Genomic DNA, 26775 nt, shown 5'->3' on the forward strand with positions numbered 1-26775 from the left:
CCAAATGAGTCAAATCAAATCAATATCCTTTAAAATAAGTCTTTTTAGTGCCAAACTCTATCTTTTTGTTATGATCCTTCTACTGCAGCTGAGAAAACACTGTCCGTCAAGACACAAAGAGGGAATTTTATACTAAAAAGACTGTAAATGTGGAGGATATCCGCTTTATTTGACTAACTCAGACGGCTGAAGGTTCATATTTGCTTTACATAAACTTTTAAATACATTTTTGCACAGAAGGAGGCTTGTGGATTTTATCCCCCATCACTTACACTGTAAGTGTATTAGGAAGGGATCTTCTAATGGTCAATATTTACAGGAGGAATGATTACCACAAGGAAAACCTGTTTCAGTGCTAATGTGGGCACCTGAATCTATCCTTTAAAGTGTCAGTATTGAACTTACTTTAAGGATTTTTAGAGACCTGAAAAGGTGAAATTATTCAGTATTTCACAGGATTTATCAGATTTATCCCTAGACCTCATGGTATGTGGATAGGGAACCACTGAACCTCCATTTTCTTATTTTAAAATCATACCAGGAAATATCTCATCCACTACCAAACTTAATAGAAAGTAAGTATTTGTTTCTGCTCAACATGTGGATTACAAATCCTTAGTGGCAGTTGTTTGAGTAGATTTCCACTGATGATGCAGTTGACACCAGATGCCTTATTTTTGGCTGTCTGTCAGATAAAACTTATTATTCCTGAAGAGAATGATTGCAGCTTGTTGCGCCTCTTCTCCATGGTGTCTGTCTTTGGTTTTAGATCCACTCACTAATCCAAGGAGTGATTATCTTGATTACAAACATCAAGGCAATCTATAAACTGTGCACACTAATCTGTACCTCTGTAGAAACCTCAAGATGTTCTTTGTATTGATTTGACAATTTTCAGATTCCTTCATTGCATCTATCTGTGACACAAGTTGTTTTCTATCTGCTGCTGTCCTGTATCAAAGGTTCAACTTATAGACTTTCCATCCAGACTATCCCATACATACAGATGCAAAGTTGGGACAGAGTCATTGTTCTAAGCCAGAGGCACGTTTCAGTCTTGGATATGAAATCCTAAGTCAAGACCAAAAGGTCCTAAACAGGTCATTGTCCACCTTTCACTAACTTAAATGCCATTTGAAACTGTTAAATTCTAAAGATTGTTAGATTTTACTATTTAAAAGCACAATAATCAGAGCTATCTTGGCATGTTGTTACTGTGACACATTTGTAATATCTGAGCTAAATGTTTTGCATGTTCCCATTTGCCACACTCACACATTCAACATGTATTTTTTTATCTTTGGGGTTGGGGAGAATATAAAGTCTTTCCAAGTCATACGCCTGAAGCCCAAATTAAGTGGTGAATCATCAGTTGAGATGTTTTTTAAGTTTGTCAAGTCAAATATACGCTTCTCCCCGTGTGCGTGTATAGTGGTGTTTATCCAGTAAACTGTATTTTTTTCGGTTGTTTTTCAGTTTGTTCTTTTTATTTGCACATTCACACAATCAAATAACAATGTTTTCCTTGAAGCAAAACCTGAAACACATTAGCCTAAACATCCACTCACTGAGCTCTATAGAACAGGGGCTGTATTCACAAAGCTGCTAAGAATAAGACCATTGATCGAGGATTACTTTTCAAGTCACACAGTCACATGTAAATGGTAGATTGACTGAAGTGGTAAAATGCTCTTTCGCTACTCTTGGTAACATTACATTCAATTTATGAATACAGACCAAGAACTATAGAGTTAAATTTTTACACTATATTTCACACTTTTAATTTATGGTTTAACACATAAGCCTATACAAACACCCCCCACACACAAACACACACTCACACACAGCCACAAACAAACACACTCTCTCTGTTGTGGACTTTGATACCATCAATACTTCAGATCCAGGGTCCTTACTTTGATACAAGACTGTTTACATGGATCCATATTGCTGTCAATAATAACTGGTCACATCCGCCACAGATTTACTCTGACTTTGGTTTCACATTCAATATGTTTGTTTACGTATGATATAGCTTATGAGTCTATAAAAGCACTTGTCACTGGGAGTCCAGACACATCTTTGACTCTGAGATACACACAGTGTATGAGATGATGGTAGATTCAGAAACAGAGAGCTGCAGGGCTACAAGGCGGAATGTTTGCAAACTACATTACCAGTCATTAAATGTGCTGCTTCTACGAGCACAGTGACAGTGAGGGGTCAGATCAGACTCTGGATGCATGGGTATTGCCATCGTTCTCCTCACTGAACCTCCTTTTTGATCTATTGATGTTTTATATTCTATGAAGTGTCTGTTTCCCCTGCTTTTCCTATCTGTTTGACCCCTGTGGGGCTAACCTGAGCTGGTCTGTGTTCCCCTAAGATGGCAGCGATCAGAGCCTCTGGTACGGTGACGCTGCCACCTGGAGACACGGGGCTTCGGGGACTGAGTGGGCTGATGGTGGGAGACGCAATAGCGTCAGGGGAGACCAGTCGCTCCTTCTTAGCGGCAGAGCAGGGTGAGCGACTACGATTCTGGGCATCTTTGGAGCGGGGGCAGAGGCTGAGGCCCTGCAGGGACGGGAGGGGTTTGGATGAAAGAGCTGGAACAGCAGGGCTGCGGCTACGGCGAGTGCTATGGTGGTGTTTGCTGGTTTTAGGGCTCGGGCTGCGGGAGTCTGGAGCCAGCAGAACCAAGGTGCTGTCATCCTCAGAGCTTAAGTCTGAGCTGTCGGAGCGCCGCGCGGTGGGGCTGTGGACTGGAATCGTGATCTATTGAGGATGAGAACTAAATGAGCGAAGGTGCTGAAAGGTTACACTATACATGTATGGTCACATACAGTCACTATGTGCACTTTTGCACATAAGTACTGGAAGTCCAAGAAGAAAGTTTTAGTCCACACACTTATGGCCATGTACACACTACCGGTCAAAAGTTTTAGACCACCTCTATTTTTCCAGTTTTTATTAAAATTTACATAGTTAAATGTCTCAGTGTAGAAAGAGATTATGGAAGCCTTTTATTTAACAAAAGTTAAATAGTAAACTCCTCCAAGTAGCCACCATTTGCAGATATAATAGCCGAACACACTCTTGGTGTTCTTTCTACAATGGAAATCAAATGTTGTTCCCAACACTGTTGCAGAAGTTCCCACAAATGTGTCACACACTCTGTCCAGTTCATCCCAAACCAGCTCGATGACAGTGCTGGCCGTTCCATGACTTGAAGACTACTGTCTTGTTCTTTTCTTCTAAGGTAGTTCTGACAGCCGGGAGGTATGTTTTGGATCATTATCTTGCTGTAGGATGAACCCATGACTAGACGTAGACCAGAGGGTGTTGCACGGCTCTGCAAAATGCTGTGGTAGCCCTTTTGGTCCAGGGTGCCGGTCATTCAAAAAGAGCCCTGGACCATCAGGCTTCCTCCTCCATGCCTTCATACAGACACCTGTAGGAACTGTTTGCATCAACTTTCAAGGCTTAATTTACATCCATCGCTAAACTTTTTTTTTTATTATTTCTAGCAGTTTACCTCTTACCTTTGTACCATTTAAGGTTATTCACTGGACTTCTGACCGGTAGTGTACTGTATATACAGTGCTGCTTGAAAGTTTGTGAACCCTTTAGAATTTTCTGTATTTCTGCATAAATATGACCTAAACGTGATCAGATATTTACACAAGTCCTAAAACTAGACAAGGTGAACCCAATTAAACAAATGAGACAAAAAAAACATTTTTTTCATCTTTTTCATTTATTCATTGAGGAAAATTATCCAATCTTACACATTTGTGGGTGGCAAAAGTATGTGAACCCTTGCTTTCATTAACTGGTGTGACCCCCTTTCCCAGCAATAACTTCAACCAAACGTTTCCAGTAACTGTTTATCAGCCCTGCACATCAGCTTGGAGGAATTTTAGCCCATTCGCCCTTCTTTGCATGAACTACATGCTTCAGGTCCTTCAACAGCATTTCTTTAGGATTAAGGTCAGGACTTTGACTCAACCATTCCAAAACATTATCTGTCTTCTGCTTTAACCATTCTTTGGTAGAACGACTTGTTGTTTAGTGTCGTTGTATGACCCACTTTCTGTTGAGCTTCAGTTCACAGACAGATACCTTGACATTTTCTTGTAGAATTTGCTGGTATAACTCAGAACTCATAGCTCCTTCAATGATTGCAAGCTGTCCTGGTTCAGATGCAGCAAAGCAGCCCAAAACATGATACTACCACCACCTTGTTTCACAGATAGGATAAGGTTCTTATGCTGGAATGCAGTGTTTGCTTATCGCCAAACAGAACGCTTCTCATTCAAGCCAAAAAGTTCGATTTTGGTCTCATCCATCCACAGAACATTGTTCCAATCACCTTCTGGCTTATCCACGTGGTCTGGATCGAACCGTGGACAGCAGCAATGTTCTGTTTGGAGAGAAGTGGCTTTTTTCCTTGCAACTCTGCCATGCATACTATTGATGTTCAATGTTCTCCTGATGATGGACTCATTGACATCGACTGTAGCCACTGCAAGAGAGACCTTTAGTTTCCTAGACGTTACCCTGGGGTCCGTTGTGGCCTCCTGGATTATTACACGCCTGCTCTTAATGTGATTTCTGTTGTCCGACCACTCCTGGGAGGGCAACAATAGTGTTGGATGTCTTCAATTTGCATTTGATCTGCCTGACAGCCGACTGGTGGAGTCCAAACTCTTCAGAAATGGTCTTGTAACCCTTTCCAGCCGGGTGAGCATCAACAACTCTTCTTCTAAGTTCCTCAGAAATCTCCTTTGTTTGAGCCATGACACACTTCAACAAACCTATGCTGTGAAGCTCAGAGTTTGATGGTGAAGACCCAGATTTCTCTTCTTTTAATAAGGCAGGGCCTCCCAAACTCACACTTGATTGCCATCCCATTGATTAAAACACCCAACTCTAATTTCCCCTTCAAATGAATTGATAATCTTAGGGGTTCACATACTTTTGCCATGCACAAATATGTAACATTGGATCATTTTCCTCAATAAATAAATGAACAAGTGTAAAGTTTTTGTCTCATTTGTTTAACTGATGTCTCTTTATCTAGTTTTAGGACTTGAGTGGAAATCTGATCATGTCTTAGGTCATATTTATGCAGAAATAGAGCAAATTCTAAAGGATTCACAAACTTTCAAGCAGCACTGTACGTACATCCTTCATAAATATACCATAAGAAGCAGTGAGATAAATACTTTTCCTCTGAATCTTGTTACCTGAATGGGTGCTGACAGTCCAACAATGCTGTTCATATTATTACTGTAGTAACCCAGGATGTATTCACAATCATCTCTTGGCAAATCCTCCTCTGAAAATGTCACCTGGTGGAGGGAGAAACAGAAAGAAATTAACCCTGAGTTCAGTTGTGGCACAAAATAAATGCATGAATTTGAGTTTCTGGCACACCTGTGTCACATGCTCTCCCTTGGCCCACACGTATGCCTGGTAATCTTTGTGATGTCTAAATCCAACCTGTGCAGAAACAAAGACATCATGGCCATAAGCAAATTTATCTCAAGCTCATTGATAGAATTTAATTAAAACTCTGCTCTTTACCTTGTATATCGCGACCCAGTCCCATGAGCTGCGCTGATAAGTTGATGCCACAGTGAACCTGACTGTGGCATCAGAGACTTTACACCACTCCTTGTTTACCTGCAGCTCCACCAGTGGCATATCCACCTTGAATGGGAACTAGAAAAAAGAACGCAAGGCATAGAAGGAGAAATAAAACATAAGCAAGCATAAACAAACACAAAGAGAGATGCCATTAGGAGATTTGGTTGCAGCATATTTGAGAAAATGTGTAAAATATCGTCTCACATGCAGTGTAAACAGAGCAGAAACAGGCTTGTGGTCACTGATGGTGTAGCCCATGTGACTTCGGTACGTGTGCTGCGTCACTTTAGTTGCCCCACCCAACCACGAAGTGAGACCCCGCTGCAGTGCTGCATTGTGGGTAGGAACTGGGGAGCCAGTGCGACGGAGGCGCCAGAGGATGCGATCTGTCCAGGCTGGCTTCCTCTTCTTAGCACTGACAGAAAAGAAGCGAAAAGGGACAGATGGTCATCGTTTTGCTTTATAGACAAATAAAATCTGCTGATTGTCATGGACACACCTGAACGAACCTGGTGTCGTACGTGTGAGTGCCCACATCAAACTTATAAGTAGGTGGGAATTTTAGTGGTCCCTCCATGAAGCCTTCCAGGATGGACTCTGTGTTTTTAGCCATGTTGAGCTGCAGAGTAAAAAAATGATGGAAAAAAAAACAGAAGAGGAAGTCAGTCAGCCTGACAGACTGTTGATGTTCCATTTGCGCTACAACGCCCTCTGTTGGTGTGGTCGGTGATCAAGAGACAAACAGGTGGTGTAAATCTTTCCAGAAAAATCCATCTGTCTCTGTGAATGGGTAAACATTTTAAAATGCTGAAGGTGACTCACCTGATCTCGCTCCCACAGCAGAGGCAGCTTACTGCTGTCGATGGCACATTTCACCACATGGATGTCATAGTCTTCAATGCGGAAATTTAAATCCCCAAACCAAAACACGACACTGGGGACAGAAAAAAACAGGCCCTTCATGTACATGAAGAAGCAAGTAGAAATCCAAATAAATAAACTCATGATGTTTGAATTTAAAAAAAGGAAGGATATTATTTCAAAGAGGCAATTGCAAAGGCACTATTGAAATATAAATTTACTTAAGTGCAAGATTCTGAGATAAATGTAGCATTTTGTTGGTCAAATACAGTGTTACTTGTTACACATGAAAGGTTAAATAATAAGGCTTTAAGATCATGTCATATGGCCTCCTAAGATGCAGCTGAAGCAGATGTTGCAATTTCAATCTTAAACCTTAAATCTGTTCACAAATTAATTTGTGCATTTGTGTCATTAAACCATTGATTTTGACAACCGAGTGATGGTGTGCACCTTTTATGGGTGTAATATGTACAGGTAATGATATATAAGAATCATGCCACCCACTCATGGTCCAGTACACCAGTGGCCGTCCCTCCTTCAAACTGCTGGTGCTGCAGGATACTCTCAAAGTCCTCCATCCGCTGCTCCAGGTTCCTCATGTGAGCTGGCAGGTGACAGTTGAGGAAGCACACCGGGTGGCCAAATATTGTCATCCTCGCGCTGACACCGCCTTTGTTCCCCTTTGAGTGATGGAAAAGGGCAAAAGGAGGACACAGGCAGAAATTGAATCCTTATGCTTAACATCTTTAAAATAAAATTAAAACAAAACCCTGGCATGTATCAGCTGCATCTGTGCTCTGGGACAAGGTCGGGATGGTTTTTTTTCTGCCACTGAGTCACAGAACCAGAAAACCAGACGGCCTGCTGCTGCACTGACCTCAAAGAGAAGGAGACTGCACCAGCAGCAGCCAGGGGTGATGCTGACATCAACACGCATGGGACGGTCACACACTGACATACACACCCACGCATGCACGCGCTTTGCTGGCAGGAAGCCATCCCCTCTTCCCTTCCCCCCCATCCCAACAAACCCACTGGCACAAACCCACCACTAATTTTGTAATAAATCTCAGACAGCAGCTCTCTTCGATGCGTAGCACGTACCCAATATCCCCCAAGTCCTGTGCGTGTACTCTCTCTCTGCACACCTCTGAGAAATGGAAGATGGCAGAATTTAGAGAAGACCAGCAGCAGCACTCCCTGCATTCGCTGGGACGCCACCTAAACGAATAGGATAGATGAAAATATCAGTTAAATTTACAAAATACCTTAATTACTGAATGTCTTATATGAGCGGCAACAGATTGAACTCCTTACTGACCAAAACATATCCAAAGGGACTGAGTGTGTCCATGCAAAGCTCGGTCCACTGGTCTGAGAAAAGAACATCCTTCAGCCGCTTGTTTATCATGGAATTTACTTCCTGAAGTCTGAAGAAAGTAGAGAACTATCATTAACAAGCAAAGAGGAAACGGTAATAGAAGGACAGTGATAGGTAACAGGAGGGGACGGATCAAACTGAACACAGATGACTGAGAGAGTGAGTGGGCACTCACGGCTGTCTCTCTGTCACTGCTGAGCCTGGTGGGAATATTTGCTTACCCGATGATAAACATGTCAACACTCCCATCTGAAACATTTGGTCCGAACAGAGAAGTGATGTCATCTGGCGGGACAGCTGAGCCCACGTTCCATGTGACGATGTACACCCTTTCAGAGGATAGTGACAGTGGAAATGCCGCATTAGGTTTAAGCACTATATACTGTAAGGCAAAAGAGAACATAATCTGTGCTGTAATCCTCAGAGAAATAGCTTTCGTCGGTGTTTCCGTATATAGAAAATAAGATAAGCACAATTAAGTACCTCTTTGTACCTTGATGATGACTAAGTATTCTCTGTGTGTGTGTGTGTGTGTGAATACATAGGAGAGAGAAAAAGAGAGAGATGGAGCTAACTGTCCTATCAGCCAGACTATTTCATTACAGAAACACGTCATCGGGGCCACAACTAATTATCCTTTAATCTGTTGATCACTTTCTCAATTAATCAATTAATAGTTTTGTCTATGTCAGAAAGTAGTGAAAACTGTCCCTCAAAATTTCCCAAAATCCATGTTGATGTCAGTTCAAATGTCTTATTGTTCGACTGACAGTCCAAAATACAAAGATATTCAGTTTACTCTCACATTAGACAAAGAAAAACAGCAAATATTCACATTTGAGAAGCTGCAACAAGCAAATACTTGTCATTTGTGCTTGAAAAATTCATATAAAGAAAGTGGCCAATTAATTTTCTGCAGTCTCAGCTTCACAACTCATTACATCTGGATTGCTGATTTCTGCCATTAAAAGAAAACTGTTCTATTAATAGATACACAGATACGAAGATAGATTTTCCAGATCCTGAGGGTAAATTTGCAGGGTCAAATGATGAATTTAATGTACCACGAAGGTCTTTTTGAATGTTTTAGCACAATAATTACAAATCCAAACCATATTGTAGGTTTTTAAATTGATTTCCTTCATTCCAGACAGCCATTTGTTTCCATTCATTTCAAAAGAGAATGAAAATCAACTTACAACAACCTGAAATTAGGTTGAGATAATCCATCACAAGGAAAAGTCACCTTCATTCACTTGTTTTTGTCTTTTGTCTTGTTCTGTTATTATTGCATGTTAATGCAGTTCTGAACACAAGACAACTTTCCCTGTTGGTGAACGGCAACATTTTAATGTCAGAAATGACAAAAACTTTTCAAAATGTTCTTGTTTGCTTATTTTTTGTTTACAGGATCTAATTTCCAGAACACTTTTCAACAGCAAATTCTTCATTTCTAATGTTGGACTATTGTTTAACAGCCCTCCAAGTCCAATTTTAAAACAGAAACTGCTCCCATTTGTATTACGTGGTGACAAGGCCAAAATCCTGTCAATACAATAAATGTAAAATATAGAGGAAATAAATGTAAAACATAGAGGAAATAAATGTAAAATATAGAGGAAAACACAATCAGTGAATTATATTTTCCATTCAAGTTGATTTTCATACGATGCTGAAATGAATGGAAATCGATTGTGGCCTAAAAGGAAGTTTCTGGGATAAAACATCCAAAAATCACCAGAATGATCCTTGATATAAAATCTGGATCAGGAAACATGTCTTTGACAGTAGGACGTTCAGAGGTTGCTCCCATCTGAAGACCTTCAGGCATATTTTATCCCTAATATAAACACTGTTCCACAAATTTAAACCAAGTAGCCTTTGTTTATGAGTGAGGAACAAAACAAAAGTATGCCTCTAGGAAGTCTGCCAGCAGAATGTGGCTGTGTCACTCTGTCAGGATCATAAAGCTCTTAGTGAAATTTGAAGCTTTGATTCATGTGACATGGTCTGGCATACGTCAGTTTGCTTACAGTAACTGACTGCAAGACGGCTTCTGCAAACTGAATTTAGACAAAACAGGGAACGATATTCATAATTATTTAAAGCCATGTTTGAAACGGCACAGCCTAAGTCATCTAAAAATGTTTTACCTGAAGTCATTGTTATCTCCACTTGTCTTTTCAGACTGCACTTGGCTCTGTGTGGTGCTCACAGGTGAGGGGCTCCTCTGTGGCTGAGGACTGAAGCTGGGTTTGGGGCTAAGGCTGGCATTGGGGCTCAGGTAAGGCTGAGGGCTGTGGGGACGTTGAGGACTGTGAAGAGGGAAGGAGGACTGCGTTGGGGAGTGCGGCAGGACGTTGGGACTCTGAGGTCCTGGGATGCAAACTGGAATCAAATCTATTTCCTTGGAGGGTTCTAATGAGATTCGGGTCGGCTTTGGAGCAGGTTTAGTCCCAAGAGCAGTCGGTCTGGGCCGACTTATACTAGCCAGTGTTGCTGGAGTGGATCCAGACTTTGCATGGCCTGACTGCATTTGATCTGTCACTTTCATAGGTGCAACCGCAGCCTGAACTGGGCTCAGTCCAGACTGTTTCTTGTGCACCTCTGATGGGCTGATGGGAGGCGGTTTCTGGATTGCGAGCTGTGGAGGTAAGACTGGACCATTGAATGCACAGGGTCTGTGTTGCACTTTGGGACCACAAGGGTCTGTGCTGATTTGTTTCTGCTGCACGTGATCCATCAACCTGCAACAGACAATATGTGAATAATTATAACACAACCTGATTCTTTTAAGTGTTTGAGAGAAAAGACATTATGAGATTTAGTGTAGCTTACATAAAAGAGCATAAAAATGAAACAAGTGGCTTTTGTGTTCTTTGACCTTCACAATGTCGTGAACCTGTCTTCACTTGAGGTCACAAAATCTCTAAATTAACCAGCGTGTCCTTGATGTTCAGGTGAAAGAGTACAAAGGATTTGCCTGCACTGAGCGGAAGCTGAGAAAATGCATCAAATTATACTGAGCACCTGTCCACATAACGGTCCCCAAGCGTCACTGATGATGATGTTACCATGAGTTGGCAATTGGGCTGAGGAACTAACTTTGGACCTCTGTCCTGGATTACATCGCTGTTGCCTAGCAACGTTAATTAGCCCCTGACCCTTTTAAAAATCAAAAGACAGAATTGTTGGTAGTTGTTACGGAATAGGATCGCAATTTAAGTGCTTTCCTTTCTCCTTTTCCTACATACCCACCAGGGAAACTATGTACCATGAGCTCAGACAGACAGATACATGAGATGGGACACACAGCTGCAGATAATAGAGCACATCAGACAATGTCAACAGATACTATAGGTCCAAAGGTAGAGGATGCCTGAAAAGACAGGACAAGGGCCTCCCACCATTTTGTTTATCTGCCCTTCCACACAGACATTATACACCTCTTTCAATTATTCATGATATGCAAATTGGGATCTGTAACAGAGAATTTCATGTGACCACAGTAGTAACCCTGTAAAAAAAAACAGCCCTAAGTGATGGTGACCAGACATGTTTGCATTAAAAAAATCACTTTAAAAGTAAAGTCCATGATCCCGCAGGTCTGATGAATGATAGCTCCATTATCTACAAATAAAGAGGTCCATGGAGCATAATTTTACATGCAAAATCAACAGAAACACGTAGCTGCGGCGCACAGACCTCGTGAAAACATCTGTCTTACCTTTCATGCGTTTTCTCTTGTTTGTTTGTTTGTTTATTTAATTTCCAAGGTGAACCGCAAAGGTGATCTCACAAATCCACAGAGAGGAAAAGCATCAGTCACCTTTCTTGTCACGCACGTCAATCAACGCTAAATACAGGCGAGAGTAAAATCGATGTATGGTCCAGAGAGAGAGAGAGAGACAGACAGCCTGCAGGAGGGATGAGACCCCGTCGGTAACCGGGGGACAGCGAACGTCTCCGTCACGGTGCAGACCGCGCAGCAGCCGGGCTGTCAGGACAGGAGGCGGTCACGCTTGATGTGTCCGGACTCTTGCATGCTGATGTTTGTAGGACAATATAGCGGGACAGCTGATTATACCTCATCCTACTTGATATCAGTGTCTATATGGCAGCGCAGTTGGCCGGAGCAGCTGTGCACTTCTTCGGCCAGCATCCCGCCGCATGTACCTCCTGCACACCGACCCATCACGCACACTCACAGTGCACCTCTCTCTCTCTCTCTCTCTCTCTCTCTCTCTCTCTCTCTCTCTCTCTCTCTCTCTCTCTCTCTCTCTCTCTCTCTCTCTATTTTTCTCTCTGTCTCTCTGTGTCTCTATGCACTCTGGGTAAAACATATGAGCACCTGGGGGCGGGCAGGAAAGGCACAACAAAATATCAGTTGCCAAAGTGCAGCCAGACAGAAATAACTGAGCATCTGTACTAAGAGTGACGCACTGACATTAGTGCGTCACTGATAGGGAGAATTGATCAGCATGCCAATAATTAAATTTCAGTCTGGCAAAAGCTACCCTATGTGCTCAGGCTGTGACATCTTTCTAACAGCTGCAGGAGGCTGTGCACTCCAACAATTTAATGCAGTCGATAATAAAGTGATCCAGCAATTAATACTGTCTCTGTGATTTACATTAGGTCAGAGCTCAAAACATGATTATATTGAGTAGAACTAGTGAATTAGTTACAGCTAGTTGGTGAATAAGTGAAGCTTAACATGGTAGGAAAAAAGTGATGTGTTTAATGTTTTAACTGAATCATAAAATAGAATAAATTCATGTTAGAGAACATTATTATATTCTGTTAAGTTAGAGTAAAGCTTAATAACAGACTTAAACAGGTGTTAATGTGTTCGACAGTGGTTCATTGGCTTTGCACTTCAATGCCACTGAAATTCTATCTGTACAGTTGTATTGTTCTGCTCTGCTCGTGTACTTACCCATAATGGCATTGTATTCTTATTTTATTTATTTATTTCCCTGTTCTATTTTAAACTCTGACACTATTTTCCTTTGTATTCTGATGCAGCTGCTGCTGCAACATCTGAATTTCCCCCCCAGGGGTTTTTAGTTATGATGTTGTGATAAAATTAATCAATTTAAATTTTCAACTGAGCAGCAACAGTCTGAAGCCTAATAAGCTTCCTGAGACTGGTGTGTGTTGTGCTCTTTATATTGTTCTGATCCCTGATATACAGGGACTGGGACAAAATTTCAGGCACATCGTATAATATATTGCAGTGAGGTGCTACAAAAAAAACATTTTACAGCCTCAAAATGACCTTATTATTTACTGCAGGGCTGTTTGTAGTCCTACCAAACATTCACTATAGCCTGGACTCTGCCTTTGAGCCAGCTTTGTGATTATGATAATAGTAGCTGCAGTATGCAACCTCTGTGAGATACACATTAGGTACATAAATCATTCTGCACATAAAGGGTGCATTGTGTCAATAAACCGATTAGAAAAGCTAATGCAATTAATTTAAGGAAATCTATATATCCCACATTCACACAGCATAAAAGTAAACCATGTAAGTGCTGCACAAATAGCTGACACTGTAACCTCTGTTGTCCTTTCCTGACTAAATAATGGATTATTCATTCATGCCTTGACACAAAATGATTGTACTATTTCTATTAACTGTCAGTTAAAGCTGTTATTTGCCAAGAATTACTTGAAGAAACTGCATTTATAAGATACATGATATTTATTAAATGTGTCTTTAACACTTACACACTCAGGCCAGCAGCAACAGCATCATCATAAAATACGTTCCCAGATTCTCTTTGGCTCTGACTGGGATTAATGCAGATGTGTAATCTCAGTGGAATGTACTGATCCTAAGCTCCAGCTGTCCACTGAGAGCACGTAGAAAGTCGCTGCTAACGCACAAACCAATGCAAACGCTACATATTAGGCACTGTGGATTTATACATTCAAATAATGCATCAGCTGGAAACAACAAATACTTAATCGTTTACTTCATGGTAAGTCAAGCATCATAGACAATGAAAAAAAGTGTATAATATTATCTATCAGACCTCAGCTTGTGCTAATGTGTGTATTATTTGCAGAAATTGAAATCACATCCAATCATGAAAGCTAGAGTCGGCCTTCTCAAGGGTCTATGCTCGCTTCTTGGTTTTGACCAAGCCCTTTTCCACCAGGCAGCGGTAGAACTCCTGGATGTAAGTATACACACACTTCCAGTCAGGCTCTTTCATCCGGACTAAATCGTCTGCATCCAGCAGAGGGGGGCAGCCTGCCAGCCTCCTGCAGAAAGAGACAGAGAATGTGTCACTGAAAAATGATAGCAGACAATGACACAGAAAATATGCCGTCAGAGGTGTAATGTCACTTTGTTCTCAACTGCAGGGCACTGCTGGAGCTGGAGCTTGCACTAGACAAGACACATCTGTGCCTTCATATATGGAATGAGAGCTTACTCTGCAGTGCTGAAAGCCAGCTGGAAGTTTTCCCTGGGCGCATAAGGATTGAGGATGGAGTACTCGAACGCGTCAGGGAAGAAACGGTGCACCAAGGCGCAGAAGGCTATGCCGTCTCTCCAACTGGAGGAGAAGTTCTGGATGTCTACGCCCTGTCAGAAAGGAATCAGTTGAGAAGAAATAGTGGCAGCCATGGAGACATAAGGGGCAGAGCTATGTATAGCTCCATAGAGCAATAATTCACAGACAAAGTGAGCCAGGGCATATTTACCTCATATGGCTCTGTTTTGGCCCTGCACCAGTCCAGAAGCATTTGTTTGACATTTTTAACATTGGGTGCTGTAGAGGAAGGAGATGTCGGGGGTGTGGCTCCAGCTGAGCCAGCCTTGCTGAGGAGAAGGAACAAAGATACACACCGGATGTGCAGAAAATATGCTATGTACAAGACAAGTTTTTCTTTTCTTTTTTGGTGGGTGAGATAACAAAACATACAAGAGACTTTACTTTGCAGCATTTGGTCTCCGATTACATGTTAAGACACACACTTCAGTAGAGGCACCACATGAATAAGTCCTAGCTGAATGAATCTATATAAAATTAGGATTTACCATATAAATATGTAAACAAATATGTAAAGTTTGGTGGATGTGGCTTCAATGTAAGTTTCAAAAATGGTGTTCCATGCAAGGCCAACATTATGTTCATAATGGGCACGTTGGAATCAATCGTGGGCACGTTTGTGATTAAATGACTGTTCTATCTGTTCATAGTTATTTTTTAAATCCTGTTTAGTATAGTTTATGAACCAAAACATGCTAAAAAGATCACTTCTTAAAATTGACCGTACAAAATTTTCACAATCTCTGCCACTCTCTCTGAAGTGTGACTCACCTGCCCACTGTCATGTTGAAGGGAGTGGAGGCTGATGGAGACGGCAGGCCTGACGGCTCTAACAAGATGCAGAAAATCAAAATAATATCAAGAACCTTAAGGAGTAGAAATTAAATATGAAGTGCTATGTCAGAGAGCATCTTTATAAATCAGGCTTACTGTTTTTTGGTGGCTGCTGGTTCATGGACGCTCTTCCTATGCTAACAACTCCACTTGTTGTTCCTCCTTTGCTCAGACCCTGCTGTTTCAAGTCCTGCTGCCTGGACCCTCGCTCCTGCTCCCGTTTATCTGATGAGGGACGGTGTAGAAGTTTAGGAATGAGCAGAGCATCAAAGGAAGAATGTCACTTTATTGGACGGTTATATCCCGCATGAGTGCAACTCCACTTTTACCTCTCTTTTTCTTGAGCAGGTCCCTTAACGCAGCACGAATCATTCGCCTCTGTTCAAAATCTACTGTACTGTCCAGCTAAAATGATAAAACACAGGTTAAAAATAGAGACAAATCAAAGTAACTGCAAAGCTCTCCATAGCCTTAAAGATATATTTTATTTAATACTTTATGATACGTCTTCACATAAACTCACATGCGTAGCACATCTAAAACCAAATACCAAGTTAGCGCATTACTCACAGCTGAGAACAAGTCCCATGCATATGTAAACAAGGCAAGTGAAGCCAAATGACATCACCCTAACTTTTCAAAAATAAGACATGAGAAATCTTCAGGCCAGCAAACACAAGAGGCTGATTTATATTTAACATTCAGCAAGATCTGCAAGAAACCTTAAACCAAAAAACGGAAAACTTTGCACAGTGTCAAGTTTTTAACGCACTTCCTGCTCTTAAAAATCCTTTTGCACAATATTAGATGATGAGATTTTGTCCAGATTTCCCATACACAACAGTTGCATGACAAATATTTACTAACCATCTTGTTGAGAACCTCTTCATCCTCAATAGCAGCCAATTCTTCACTGGTAAACGAGCCAGAGGGAATGTTGGGCACTGCTGGTCCACCGTCAGGTTTTGACTCCATGTCTGAGGAGTGAATCTGGTTAAATCATGTGGAAAAACAGCCCAAGATACACATTTCTTGAGTGTATTTCATAGGACAAGGACTGAAAGACAATAAGTATGCATAAAGACACACTTGTAAGTCGCCTGAAAAGACTTGAACTTGGACTTAATAATCCAAAGTTTAACATTCACACATGATTGAAAATATCTGAATTATTTAGACAGACCAAACAGCACAAACAATATTTGTTTACACAAAAAATGTGCAAAAGTCTCAAACAGAGCATAAAGACCACATCTGTTGTACCTTCAGCCTGTGAAGTCATTCAAATATAAACAGTTATGTGAGTTTAAACAGACATAAACTATTACCCCGTGCAAAGAAATGTGTTTGTCTTATTGCAGTACCCCTCATTATAACTCAGCAACATGGCTGAGTGCAGCACAGAAGGGGCAAGAACACGTACAAATATAGTAATGTAGTGGAATGAGACCATTACTGAGAGAATCTGATAACAGTATGTGCTCTGACACAGGGCAAAGGGGGTTAAGTAAAGCCCTAATGGCTCAAGATAAATTAAATAAAATGTGGAAAAATAGAAATTCAAATGAGGGATTGGTGGCTGTTGAGATGTAGTGTCACTCACCTGTTTTTAGGATCAAACTGGCAGTCTGTGTCTGGTGGCAGTCTTGGGGCTTCTTGGGAGTGTTCAGTGCTCCCTTCCCCTCTCCTCAGTCCTGCTTCAAACTTGTGTGGAGAATGTGGCAGCTCAGCCCTGATATCACACCTCACACCGCAGCGCTTCATAAGGATGTATGTTTGGAGAGTGAGTGGAGGTTGCTTACATGAACCACCCAAGATGGGAAGGAGGAGGAGGAGGAGGAGGAGGAGAAGGAGGAGGAAGAAGAGGAGGAGGAGGAGGAGGAGGAGAAGGAGGAGAAGGAGGAGGAGGAGGAGGAGGAGGAGAAGGAGGGAGAAACAAACATATCACGTCCTGGTCCATCAGTCTCTGTCGCCTTCAGTGGAGTCTCGCCGCCTCTTGTCACTGGATCCAGGATGATGTCATGTGAAAATTTGTGGGCCAATCTCGCAGCCAAATTCGGTTTTCGGGCGCAGTTTTCACTTGATCACATTTTATTTACTGAGTGCTGCTTGTTCAGTAGGGAGAACAAAGGGTTAACAAGGACAAAAAAGTGAGGAGCACTGCCATATTCAGGCAAAAAAGGCTGACCAGTAGCACCCTGTTTATAGAAGTGGAACAGTTTCTATGAGGGAGAACAGAAAGACATACATGCAAACACATACAAACACACACATCTGGAAGGAAACAACATTAGCAAACTACTCTTCAACTTCAACAGTGATCATTAAGTGTTTAAAAAGTTAGATCAGATATACTGAAGGAGCTCAGAAATCAGGAGACAGATAAATTGCTCCACCAAGTGGTGAAAACTTACAAGTGCTTCAAATTAACCATACGTATGATGACGTGCTATCACTCAGTAGGCCTTTTCCACAGCAGACAATATGATTTGTCATATTAAGAAAAGCATACAGGTGTCACTAATGACATAAATGAGGGATCTGTTATATTCTATTGTTCCAGTGAGTCATGACAATGAGCCTGCGTGACCCTGAAACTGAAGCAGCTAAACTGAATTCAGCCATTAATTTTATTATTAACACCTGAGCTTATTAACGCAGGACTTTCTACTGTGACGTTTAAATGTCTCTGGTGAATAAGGTTGGTCCTCGTTTCTGGAGAGGCATCTAGTGTGGAAATGATTAGTCGAATGACAGAAAAATAATCAGCAACAATTCTAATAATTGATTATTAAAGACATTTATTAAGCAAAAATGTTGAACATTCACAGGTTCCAGCTCTCAGATGTGAGGATTTGCTTGCTGTGTTATATCATTTCAAATGTTATATTATTGAGTTTTCTGCTGTAGATGTCACCTTTAGCTCTGTGAACTTTGGCTGCATTTTTTTCTGTTTTCAAACATTTAATAGACAATTAATATAATAAATTAAACTTTTTTAGATACAGATTATAAATATAATGATCAGTTGCAGCCCTAAAGGCAACTTTGTCTGTAACTCGTTTTACCATCTTAATGTATTTTCTGAACATTTCTGAAAGATTTTATGCATGAATGTAAAATTATTCACTCACAAATGTGAAATCTTTTATAGCCTCAGTAAAAGAATGCCCTTGACATTATCTAAAAAAAAACAAACAAACAAAAGGTTTGAATTAGCCCCAAACTAAACTTTGACACAGGACAATTACAGTAGGTTTTGAATTTAATTGAAATATAAGGAGGTGTAACAGTGGAGTCTAATAACAACGAACAAATAGGTTTTCTTATAGTTTATTGTATCAGTCCATTTTTTTTCAAGCAACTGCAGATCATGTATATATGCATTGCCCAATGTCTTTGCCCCTAAACAAGAGCACCTACGGCCGCTGTTGGCATTCAAAGTTTTATCCAAACAATTTGACAAAATGACAAATCAAATCACTCCTTGCTCATCTTTGTCCAAATAAGGCATATGAGGCAAAACATTTCATTCTTAAACAAGTCGCGTTTTAACCAGCCATTTATGACTATAAAATACATAAATATAATAAAATAACTATTTACATCCAACTAGCTTTGCAAACAATCAAAACCAGTATGTACACAGGAACCATAGGCTTTGAAGGCAGCGTCTTTGTACCTTTGTCAGTGCAACAGTTGCTTTGCCCCATTGCTCGTAATCTTCTCAACATGATATCCATGAGAACAAGCAGCCGAGACTTTAACTGAGAGTATAAATCTAGAGATGACTGCCGACGATGTGTCTCAAAAATCTGTTGTTTTAAAATATGCTGACATCTGTGATCAGATCTCTTTCTATCGAACACAATAAAATCCATCAATCACACGCTGAAGTTTTATTGTGGTTGTTGAAAAGCTGTTTGATCTCAGTCCAATAACTAATAATTAATGAACGTAAGAAGTCCTATTTAACAGTTGAGGTATTCAATAATGTAAAACCAGTAAAATGATACAGTATGCTGTATATAATATTTAAACCTGTAACTGAGGACTGCTGACAACACCGGTTATTTTTAAATATTAAAACCAACAAAGCCATTCATCGAACTCCAAAATAAAAATGTTTTTTTCACTATTTTCAACTGACTGGATGTGTATGAAAAGCATCTTAAATTTAAATGTTCATTTCTAATATGTAATTTTATGAATGGCACCCTTAAAATGTTAAATCCGTGACGCATCCAGTAAAATATTTCAACATCTTGTTAACTGCTGTGCTTATGGCAAAATATGCAGAAAATGTGGCGAATGTCAACAAAAAAAAAACAAAACTTTGATGTATGGCTTTGTTGCTTGTCGTCTTGTGAGAACTTGTGGTCTCTGACAGAACCAGTAGAGCGACACAGTGTGACTAAAAGAGCTTTCAAAAGTGAACATTTGGCATACCATACATGTAGGAGGGAATCCCAGACCTCCTGGATCATTTAAGATGCTGCTTTAAGAAGCAGCAGTAGCGTGCAGTCGCCTGTCTAATTATACCTGACTTCTCTCTTAAGAGAACAGGTACAGGAGGGACTAGGGTTGTCTAATATTACATGTACGCATGTGCAAGACACTTTAGGACCAAAATCTACAGCATTACAAAGCCAGATTGCTATGGCCATTCAAAAATAAATATTTTCTTCCACATAAATATTAAAAAAGGGGGAATAAAATATGTTTCATCATAAAATAAAGTCAATTAAATGCTTTTTAAAATACTGACGGAAAACATAACACTGTCCAGCAGAAGTCAGTTTTTCAAGCTGTGCTGTACTTTTTAAAAAATGTCATCCACACGGAGGGATAATTTAAACTGAAAGAGAAGACACTGGTTAGGATTTAAGATATAACCTTAAAGGACAGCTCAATGTTCTTCTTCCTCGTGTCTTCCACGGGGGAAAAAGACAGCTCAAATTGAGTGACACTCCTTAGAGAACTTGTGAACCTAATTATCGAGGTATGCTGCAGTGAGCGCACCGTTGTAAAAGATGGAAATAATTGGACTAATTCTCCAGAGACCGTCTTACCGAGCTGGTATGAGAACAAAATCTAGGCCCTTGAGTGGGAAGCCACACCGAGGTTCAGAGGGGGAGGACAAAACACGAGCTCAGACCTCTTATTAAATGTGTGCTTCAGGAGAGGAAAAGAGGCATTGCACAGAAATGTTGGCTTTGTCCAGAAGTTTTAGCCCTACGACAACCCCACAGTCCATTTTTGACAAGCTTCCCCCTTCACATACAACCAAAAAAAAAGAAAAAAAAAAAAAAAAAGAAAAGAAAAGAGCTGCCAAAAAACCCAGTTCCTCACCATGACAGGACCAGGTAAATGTCAGGTAACAGTACCGTTAATATATATATATTTTTAATACAAATTGTGCCCGTTCAGATTTGCGGCGGAGTGCTTTCTAAGTCCCGCCCCCCCCTCAATGTCCCATGAGTCTCTCCGCAGCCGACAATATCCACGACCGCCACCCGAAACATTGATTAGAGCCCTCTGCAAATGAGAATATTTTCACAGTGGAGTAGTAGGAGTGACAGTGTGAATACCTCGTGAGGTATCAAACAGTTTAGTGTGCTCATGCATGCATATACCGCTATAGGCTATGTATGAGTGATATACAGATGAAGGAGAGAATTTAACCATCGTCGTGATAAATGAAGGAAACCTTTTTCTGCATCTGTCCTCTCTGTGACCACAGGAGAAGTAAATTGGCACAGTGAGGAGAGATTTCAAAAATTGTACCTTATAAGGTCACACTCCCTCTGTTGCTCTTGACTACTTAATGATACAAACAGTAGAAGGCTATTATATCACTGTATCTTTCACCGTCTCATTCTCTCCTCCATCCTTTCAGTTCAGTCTGTCTTGTCGTCCTGTTTCCCGTCTGTTCTCTGAGGATGATATGTTGGTTCAGATGCACTAGCTTTGTCCTCCCCGCGCGTAGTGTCAAACTCCGCCTGCCCGGACCCTTTCGCTTTGGCCTTGCGTGCGTCCAGGTAGCTGACGATGAACTCTGAGTTCTGATAAATGAGCATGCCGGATAACGTCAGCACGGCACCGGCGCAGCTGAGGGTGGACAGCTCGCTGCCGAAAAGCAGCTGAGACAACAGCAGGTTCCCCACCACGCTCAGGTTGCCGAGGATATGCAGAGTGACAGCGGAGGTGAGCGTGATGACGCAGCAGCTGGCCAAGTTGTACATGACTGAGCCAAGACAGCTGAGCAAGATGAAGACCCACAGGTGGCGGTCGTAATGGAGCGGCGACTCCAGCAGAGCCCAGTTCTCTAAGGCCAGAGCCGCCACAGCTAAGATGCAGAAGCTAGGAATGGACATCAGGTAGAGCAGGAACACAGAGTTGATTTTCTCCTCCTGGAGTAAAATACCTGAGTAAACAGAGAAATATATGCAACAGTTACAACCGTGACACAACATTTATGTGAAAAACCTGTGAAAATTGAGGCTTTGACTGGAGAAAATAAAAAGACTCGCTCTGCTCTACCAATGTGAGCATGTTCCTGTGCTTTTCCATCATCCAACAGCTAACAGAGAGCTTTGTTAATGGTCTGATAGCAGGAAAATTGCAGGGAATTATGCAAAACACCTGTTTGGAAAGTTATGTGTAATCTGCTTTGCTGTCTGGACATGTAGGAAGCAAAACACAACTATGAAAATTCTTGATGTTTTAGTAAGAGCTCAGACAGCTCTAACACTGTTCACACACTATAAACACTTAATTGTGTTTAGTGATATACGGTGTCAAAGCTGTAAAAAGTCTTTCAACAAAAAGACATGCAGGACCAAAGTGTGTTGGAGAAAACTTATGAGGGAAACTGTTACAACAACAAATGAGGGAGGATGAAAATAGCTTGTTGAAACATGAGACAACATCGTCCAGCTAGTTTGGCACCTCAAAGTTTAGCCATGATTAAAAATAAAGGTTAGATGTCGTATCAGTGTACAAATTCTGCTCCGAGTGCCAAAGAAGGACAGAACTTCTCCTTTCTTTATTTAACAAAGCAAACATGCAACTTTCTAAATACATTTGGAGTCCTGTACTGTTTGTTACCGGGCAGATATACCTAAACCTAACACTCCTCTCTTGAAAAGCTTGCCACTACTCTTCCAGGTACAAAAGTATGTTACATTACAGACCTCTGAGCAAAACTGAACATCTGCTTTTGTGTAAAAATTAAAGACAAGGCATCTGGATATTTTTAGAAGCTCATTACTTTCTTTTTTCCTTCTCTGACAACTTCAACATTACGGAGACTTAATGATATTAGAGAGCCTGATCAGTTGCACACAATACGCTCATCTGTGGTGGAAACAGAAACCGACTTTAAAGCAGAATACCTCCCTGAGAACAGCGGATAAACGAGCACACTGGATAAATGTAAACATCATGACATCAATTCGAGAGAGGAATCTGCAGCCTCTTTCCGAAGATATGTCGAATTAAACTTCTGAGAACATTAAGGTTGTTTCACCACATTTTGTCTTCTTTCTGCTTAGGAAATATGTTGTAAACTAGAAATACCTCCCTGTGGTTGTTTGCCTCCACCTACCAGTCAAATTGCAGTTTACATCCATATCTGTCCAGACTCATAACATTTGTAGTGAAGACTTTGAAGGAACGTAATAAAAAGGTATTAAGTGTATTTTCCTTGGCAAAAGTTGTAGCCATGACAGTAGACAAAGTTTCAGATATGGATGTTGCTGCAAAGAAGCTACAAATACTAAAATGTGGATGCTTCACACACATCCCGGCAGCACAGAAGATCTAAACAATCACCAGTTTCATGGAGGGCACCCAAGATTAATGTCACCAATTCAGTATCCGACCAAATGTGAAATACGGTCACAATCTCCCCTTCTGTTCCTGAGTTATGGCGTTGAATAATGGCCAGAAAAGTGTTTTTGCAGAGCAATATGATGTCACAGTGAAGCTGACCTTTGACCTTTTGGATATAAAATGTCAACACTTCATCCTTTTATCCTATAAGACATTTGTGTGAAACTTTGTCATAATTAATATATGAATTCTTTAGTTATGGCCAAAAAAGTATCTTGGGACGTCACAGTGACCTTTGAACACCAAATTCTAATCAATTCATCCTTGAGTCCAAGTGGACGTTTATGCCAAATTTGAAGGAATTCCCTCAAGGTGTTCCTGAGATATCGCAATCAAAAGAACGGGACGAATGGACAACCCGAAAACGTGATGCCTCCAGTCACGGCTTTCGCTGGCACGGGGGCATAAAAACGGAAACATTCTTGGACTGCAGCCAGTCCGATCCATTACTGAACAAGTGTTTCTGACCCTTCTCTATTTCTTTTGGAATTTCTTGAACGCAGTTGTATAAATAGCTTATTCAGAAAACAGAAACGTGGATTGAAAATAAGAGAAAGTTTAAATAAGCCTTCTCAAATCTATCAGCTAGCCAAATGATGACAATGACATTCAACTAGAGCTACAACGATTATTTGATTAGTTGCCGACTATTAAATTACTTGCCAACTATTTTGATAATTGAGTCATTTTTTAAGAGAGAAAATGTCCAAATTCTCTTATTTCAGCTTCTCAAATGTGAATATTTTCTGGTGTCTTTAGTCTTCTATGACAGTAAACTGAATTTTCCATCCATCCTATCATTTGCTGACCACCAAAAACCAACATAAACAGACAGACACGGCAGATCAGGGTTGTGTAGTCATCGGGATGTGTAGAAAGAATTGCTGTTTGTATCATGTTCCCTAAGAAACCAGAAAATATGGCTCTGTGGGCGTGTTACTGAACTGGGCATGAATCACTGAGTCACTAAAAAGTTCCAAAACCGCAGACTGCTGTGGTGTCCGAGGAGAAACACTAAAATACCCTCTGATGTCAGTGGCATGATAGTTTCCGTAAAGTTGTAAAGTCAATAGATACAACCAAATCCAAATAAAACTGTTTCAACAGTCTAAGGTGACAAATAGTGAACTGGGTGACACAGGTAAACTTGTACTTACTCTGCTGAATGGTCTTGACACCCCGCAGCATAGTCGCTGCAAACACAAAGAAGCAGCCAGTCTGATCGAACTGGACTTCTCCCATGATGCTGAAGGAGGCGCCCAGGCAGATGGGCATCATGGCTGTATATTTGAGGATGTGATGCTGCTTGCCCAGGATCAGCGTGGAGATAGCCAGAGTGAAGAGCGGGGTAGTGGTATAAATCATTTGTGCAAATGACAGCTGGACATAGTTCAGACCCATGTTCCCAAAGGCGATACTGGCACAAAATGTCAAACTCAACAGGAACACCTTACACTTTGCGCTGGGGGTCAAGTCCTGCTCTCCAGCCCCTCTGTGGCGTATCACTTGCAGCTTGATCAGCCCATAGTCCACCACTATGGCTGTCAGCATGTGCAGAGCTGACAGCAGCAGAGGGTACCTGAAGTTGTAAACGGCAAATATCCATTTGTTGAGGCTGGAGATGGTGGTGCCGGTCACCAGCCAAACAATGACAGCTGACAGCAGATGGAGCATCTCTGCGGGTGGCCTCCTCCTGCCTCTCTGTTGCAGAGTCGCCTCGCATTTTGAGAAGCCATCGGCGTTGATCATGTTCGTATCATTGTCCTCTCTGTAAGGAAAACACATGTTGAATCCTCAATCCTCTCATATCCAAACGTGACGCATAAGCACACCGGCACGATTAAAAGCTACAAATCGTGAAAACAACCTGCGACACAGCTGTTTTTTTCTCTCTTCTTCTCTGCGGTGCTTAGCCAGTCTTTTGTTGTCAAGTTAACCAGCGTTTTTTTTCAGCACCGCCTATAGACACGTGTTTCTATTTTGCATGACGGGTTGGTTGTGTAACGCACCCCTGCGCAGGGAAAATGACATATGCTGGAGCAGGAAAGGCAGGCAGAGGAGAGGACTGAGAGGGGAGCGGAGAGCTGTTCAGGGCGGGCTGGAAAAAACAGAGCGCGCCTTCTCCACGACGGGGACGGATGGGATTGGTTATTATCCCGACAGCCAGTCATGGACTGACGGTGACGACTCGGTGTGATGCACCAAAAACACTCGGCGGTGTAGTAAACATCATGGGACAACCTAGGTACTGTATGTGCCTGTAACTCAATATATTCAATATCAAGCAGCAGCTCACTAATGTTATCCACCTCGCTGGTTTAAAATAGCAGCTTACTTCACTGCCTGCGGTGAACTTGTGATTCCCGTTCCCACTGGAGCAGAGAGAAACCCCTGAAAACCGTGTTGTCGACAAAACATAAACTCACCTGTTAGCTGCCGGTTACCGTTTCATTCATGAGCGGCTTTGAAGTAACGTCGCTTTATGTCAAACAGCTGGGCAGCTCGGTAACCGTTAACACAAAGACAGAACAGTCCTTTGTCGGACAAAATAAACGGAAAAAAGCTGACCTTTGCCGTGGACTGAGCTGTCACTTGACACCAGAGAGATGAAAGTCTTTCTCTCATGCTACCGCTGGCTGGCGGTGCTCTGTTGTGCTGTGAGGAGGTAGCGCCTGTAAGCTAACGTTATGTCAGCTGCGAAAACAAGCTAACTGCCGTTATTGTTAATGTTGTTTTTTTTCATAGGATGGCGAAGTCATGACCCACCCTACTCTAACTCTGATTGGCTTATGATGATATTCTCACCCTTACCCTAACCAATAACACTCCTCATGCCTAAACACTAACCAATCTAACCAACGGAGGCAACGAGTACTAGCCAATCAGAGGCAGAGTAGGGCGGGTCATAACCTCGCCATTCTAGGAAAAAAAACGGATTTACCGTTAGCTACACAACTGCCGTCAGTCACATTTTCTCACGATATGAACGTCATTGTTTTTACCTTGTTCTTCGACGAGTACCTTGACAGCAGTGACACAGTCTGGCAGCATCTCCCAAATCTCCGTCCGTCCGTCGGTCAGTCATCCAAGCTGAGGCGGTCAAGCACCTCAGTGTCATTGGATGGTTTATTTAAAGGGCAATAACACCAATTTAGCTGTGGCTTGCTTAGTGCATGCTGCAATCTCAATGCAACCTCATGATGAACCAATGAAAATGCTGAATAGTGTTTCTGCCATCATATAAGGTGTCCAGGATGAATTAGGAAAAAGTAGGAACATGAAGGTATAATTTGCAAAATGCAAATAATTAGCTATATAAGATGCAAATGTTCATCATCTGTGGTTAAGAAACAGCACAATATAGCGAAAGTAAAACAAACATCACCTCATACTGCTCAGTGTTCCTCTAAACTGTGACAAAATGGAGTACATATTTATTGTCAGATGAGAGGTTTCTGGCTGTTTGGCTGGTTTATTTTTCCACTTATGACAGCAGCTAATATTCAACTTCACCCCAGATCAGAGACACTGTCCCAGGAGAAACTGATTGCTGGCCTTGAGGCAGTGTGGAAGTCTTCT

At 41.4% G+C, this 26775-nt stretch overlaps 3 protein-coding genes across 7 annotated transcripts; all 3 read right to left on the reverse strand.

The window, feature by feature from the left end:
• Positions 1–1476: 1476 nt before the first annotated feature.
• On the reverse strand, positions 1477–12106 carry LOC121886230 (phosphatidylinositol 4,5-bisphosphate 5-phosphatase A). 2 transcript variants are annotated; one of them, XM_042396176.1, is made up of 13 exons: positions 11625–12106; positions 10051–10644; positions 8119–8226; positions 7838–7946; positions 7621–7737; positions 7021–7196; positions 6475–6586; positions 6162–6271; positions 5857–6067; positions 5590–5727; positions 5440–5505; positions 5250–5354; positions 1477–2775 (listed from the first exon to the last, which is right to left on the reverse strand). In XM_042396176.1, exons 2-13 carry the CDS (start codon positions 10638–10640, stop codon positions 2305–2307), a joined length of 2313 nt encoding a protein of 770 aa, XP_042252110.1. In that variant the 5' UTR covers positions 10641–10644; positions 11625–12106; the 3' UTR covers positions 1477–2304. The 2 variants fall into 2 exon arrangements, with proteins under 2 accessions (XP_042252110.1, XP_042252111.1); XM_042396177.1 differs by lacking the exon at positions 1477–2775 and adding an exon at positions 2932–3451.
• A 1509-nt stretch (positions 12107–13615) lies between these two features.
• smtna (smoothelin a) lies at positions 13616–17127 on the reverse strand. The gene is made up of 8 exons (XM_042396178.1): positions 16904–17127; positions 16168–16277; positions 15630–15705; positions 15397–15525; positions 15238–15295; positions 14618–14735; positions 14347–14498; positions 13616–14173 (listed from the first exon to the last, which is right to left on the reverse strand). Exons 2-8 carry the CDS (start codon positions 16273–16275, stop codon positions 14026–14028), a joined length of 789 nt encoding a protein of 262 aa, XP_042252112.1. The 5' UTR covers positions 16276–16277; positions 16904–17127; the 3' UTR covers positions 13616–14025.
• A 1490-nt stretch (positions 17128–18617) lies between these two features.
• Positions 18618–26621, reverse strand: slc35e4 (solute carrier family 35 member E4). Of its 4 annotated transcripts, none has more exons than XM_042396141.1 (3): positions 26199–26621; positions 24354–24964; positions 18618–21727 (listed from the first exon to the last, which is right to left on the reverse strand). In XM_042396141.1, the coding sequence occupies exons 1-3, from the start codon at positions 26312–26314 to the stop codon at positions 21201–21203; spliced, it is 1254 nt and encodes a 417-aa protein (XP_042252075.1). In that variant the 5' UTR covers positions 26315–26621; the 3' UTR covers positions 18618–21200. The 4 variants fall into 4 exon arrangements, with proteins under 4 accessions (XP_042252075.1, XP_042252077.1, XP_042252076.1 ...); XM_042396143.1 differs by lacking the exon at positions 26199–26621 and adding an exon at positions 25765–25959; XM_042396142.1 differs by lacking the exon at positions 26199–26621 and adding an exon at positions 25623–25959.
• Between the last annotated feature and the right edge of the window lie 154 nt (positions 26622–26775).

Source organism: Thunnus maccoyii, chromosome 19 (genome assembly GCF_910596095.1).
Source record: "Thunnus maccoyii chromosome 19, fThuMac1.1, whole genome shotgun sequence".
NCBI lineage: Eukaryota > Metazoa > Chordata > Actinopteri > Scombriformes > Scombridae > Thunnus > Thunnus maccoyii.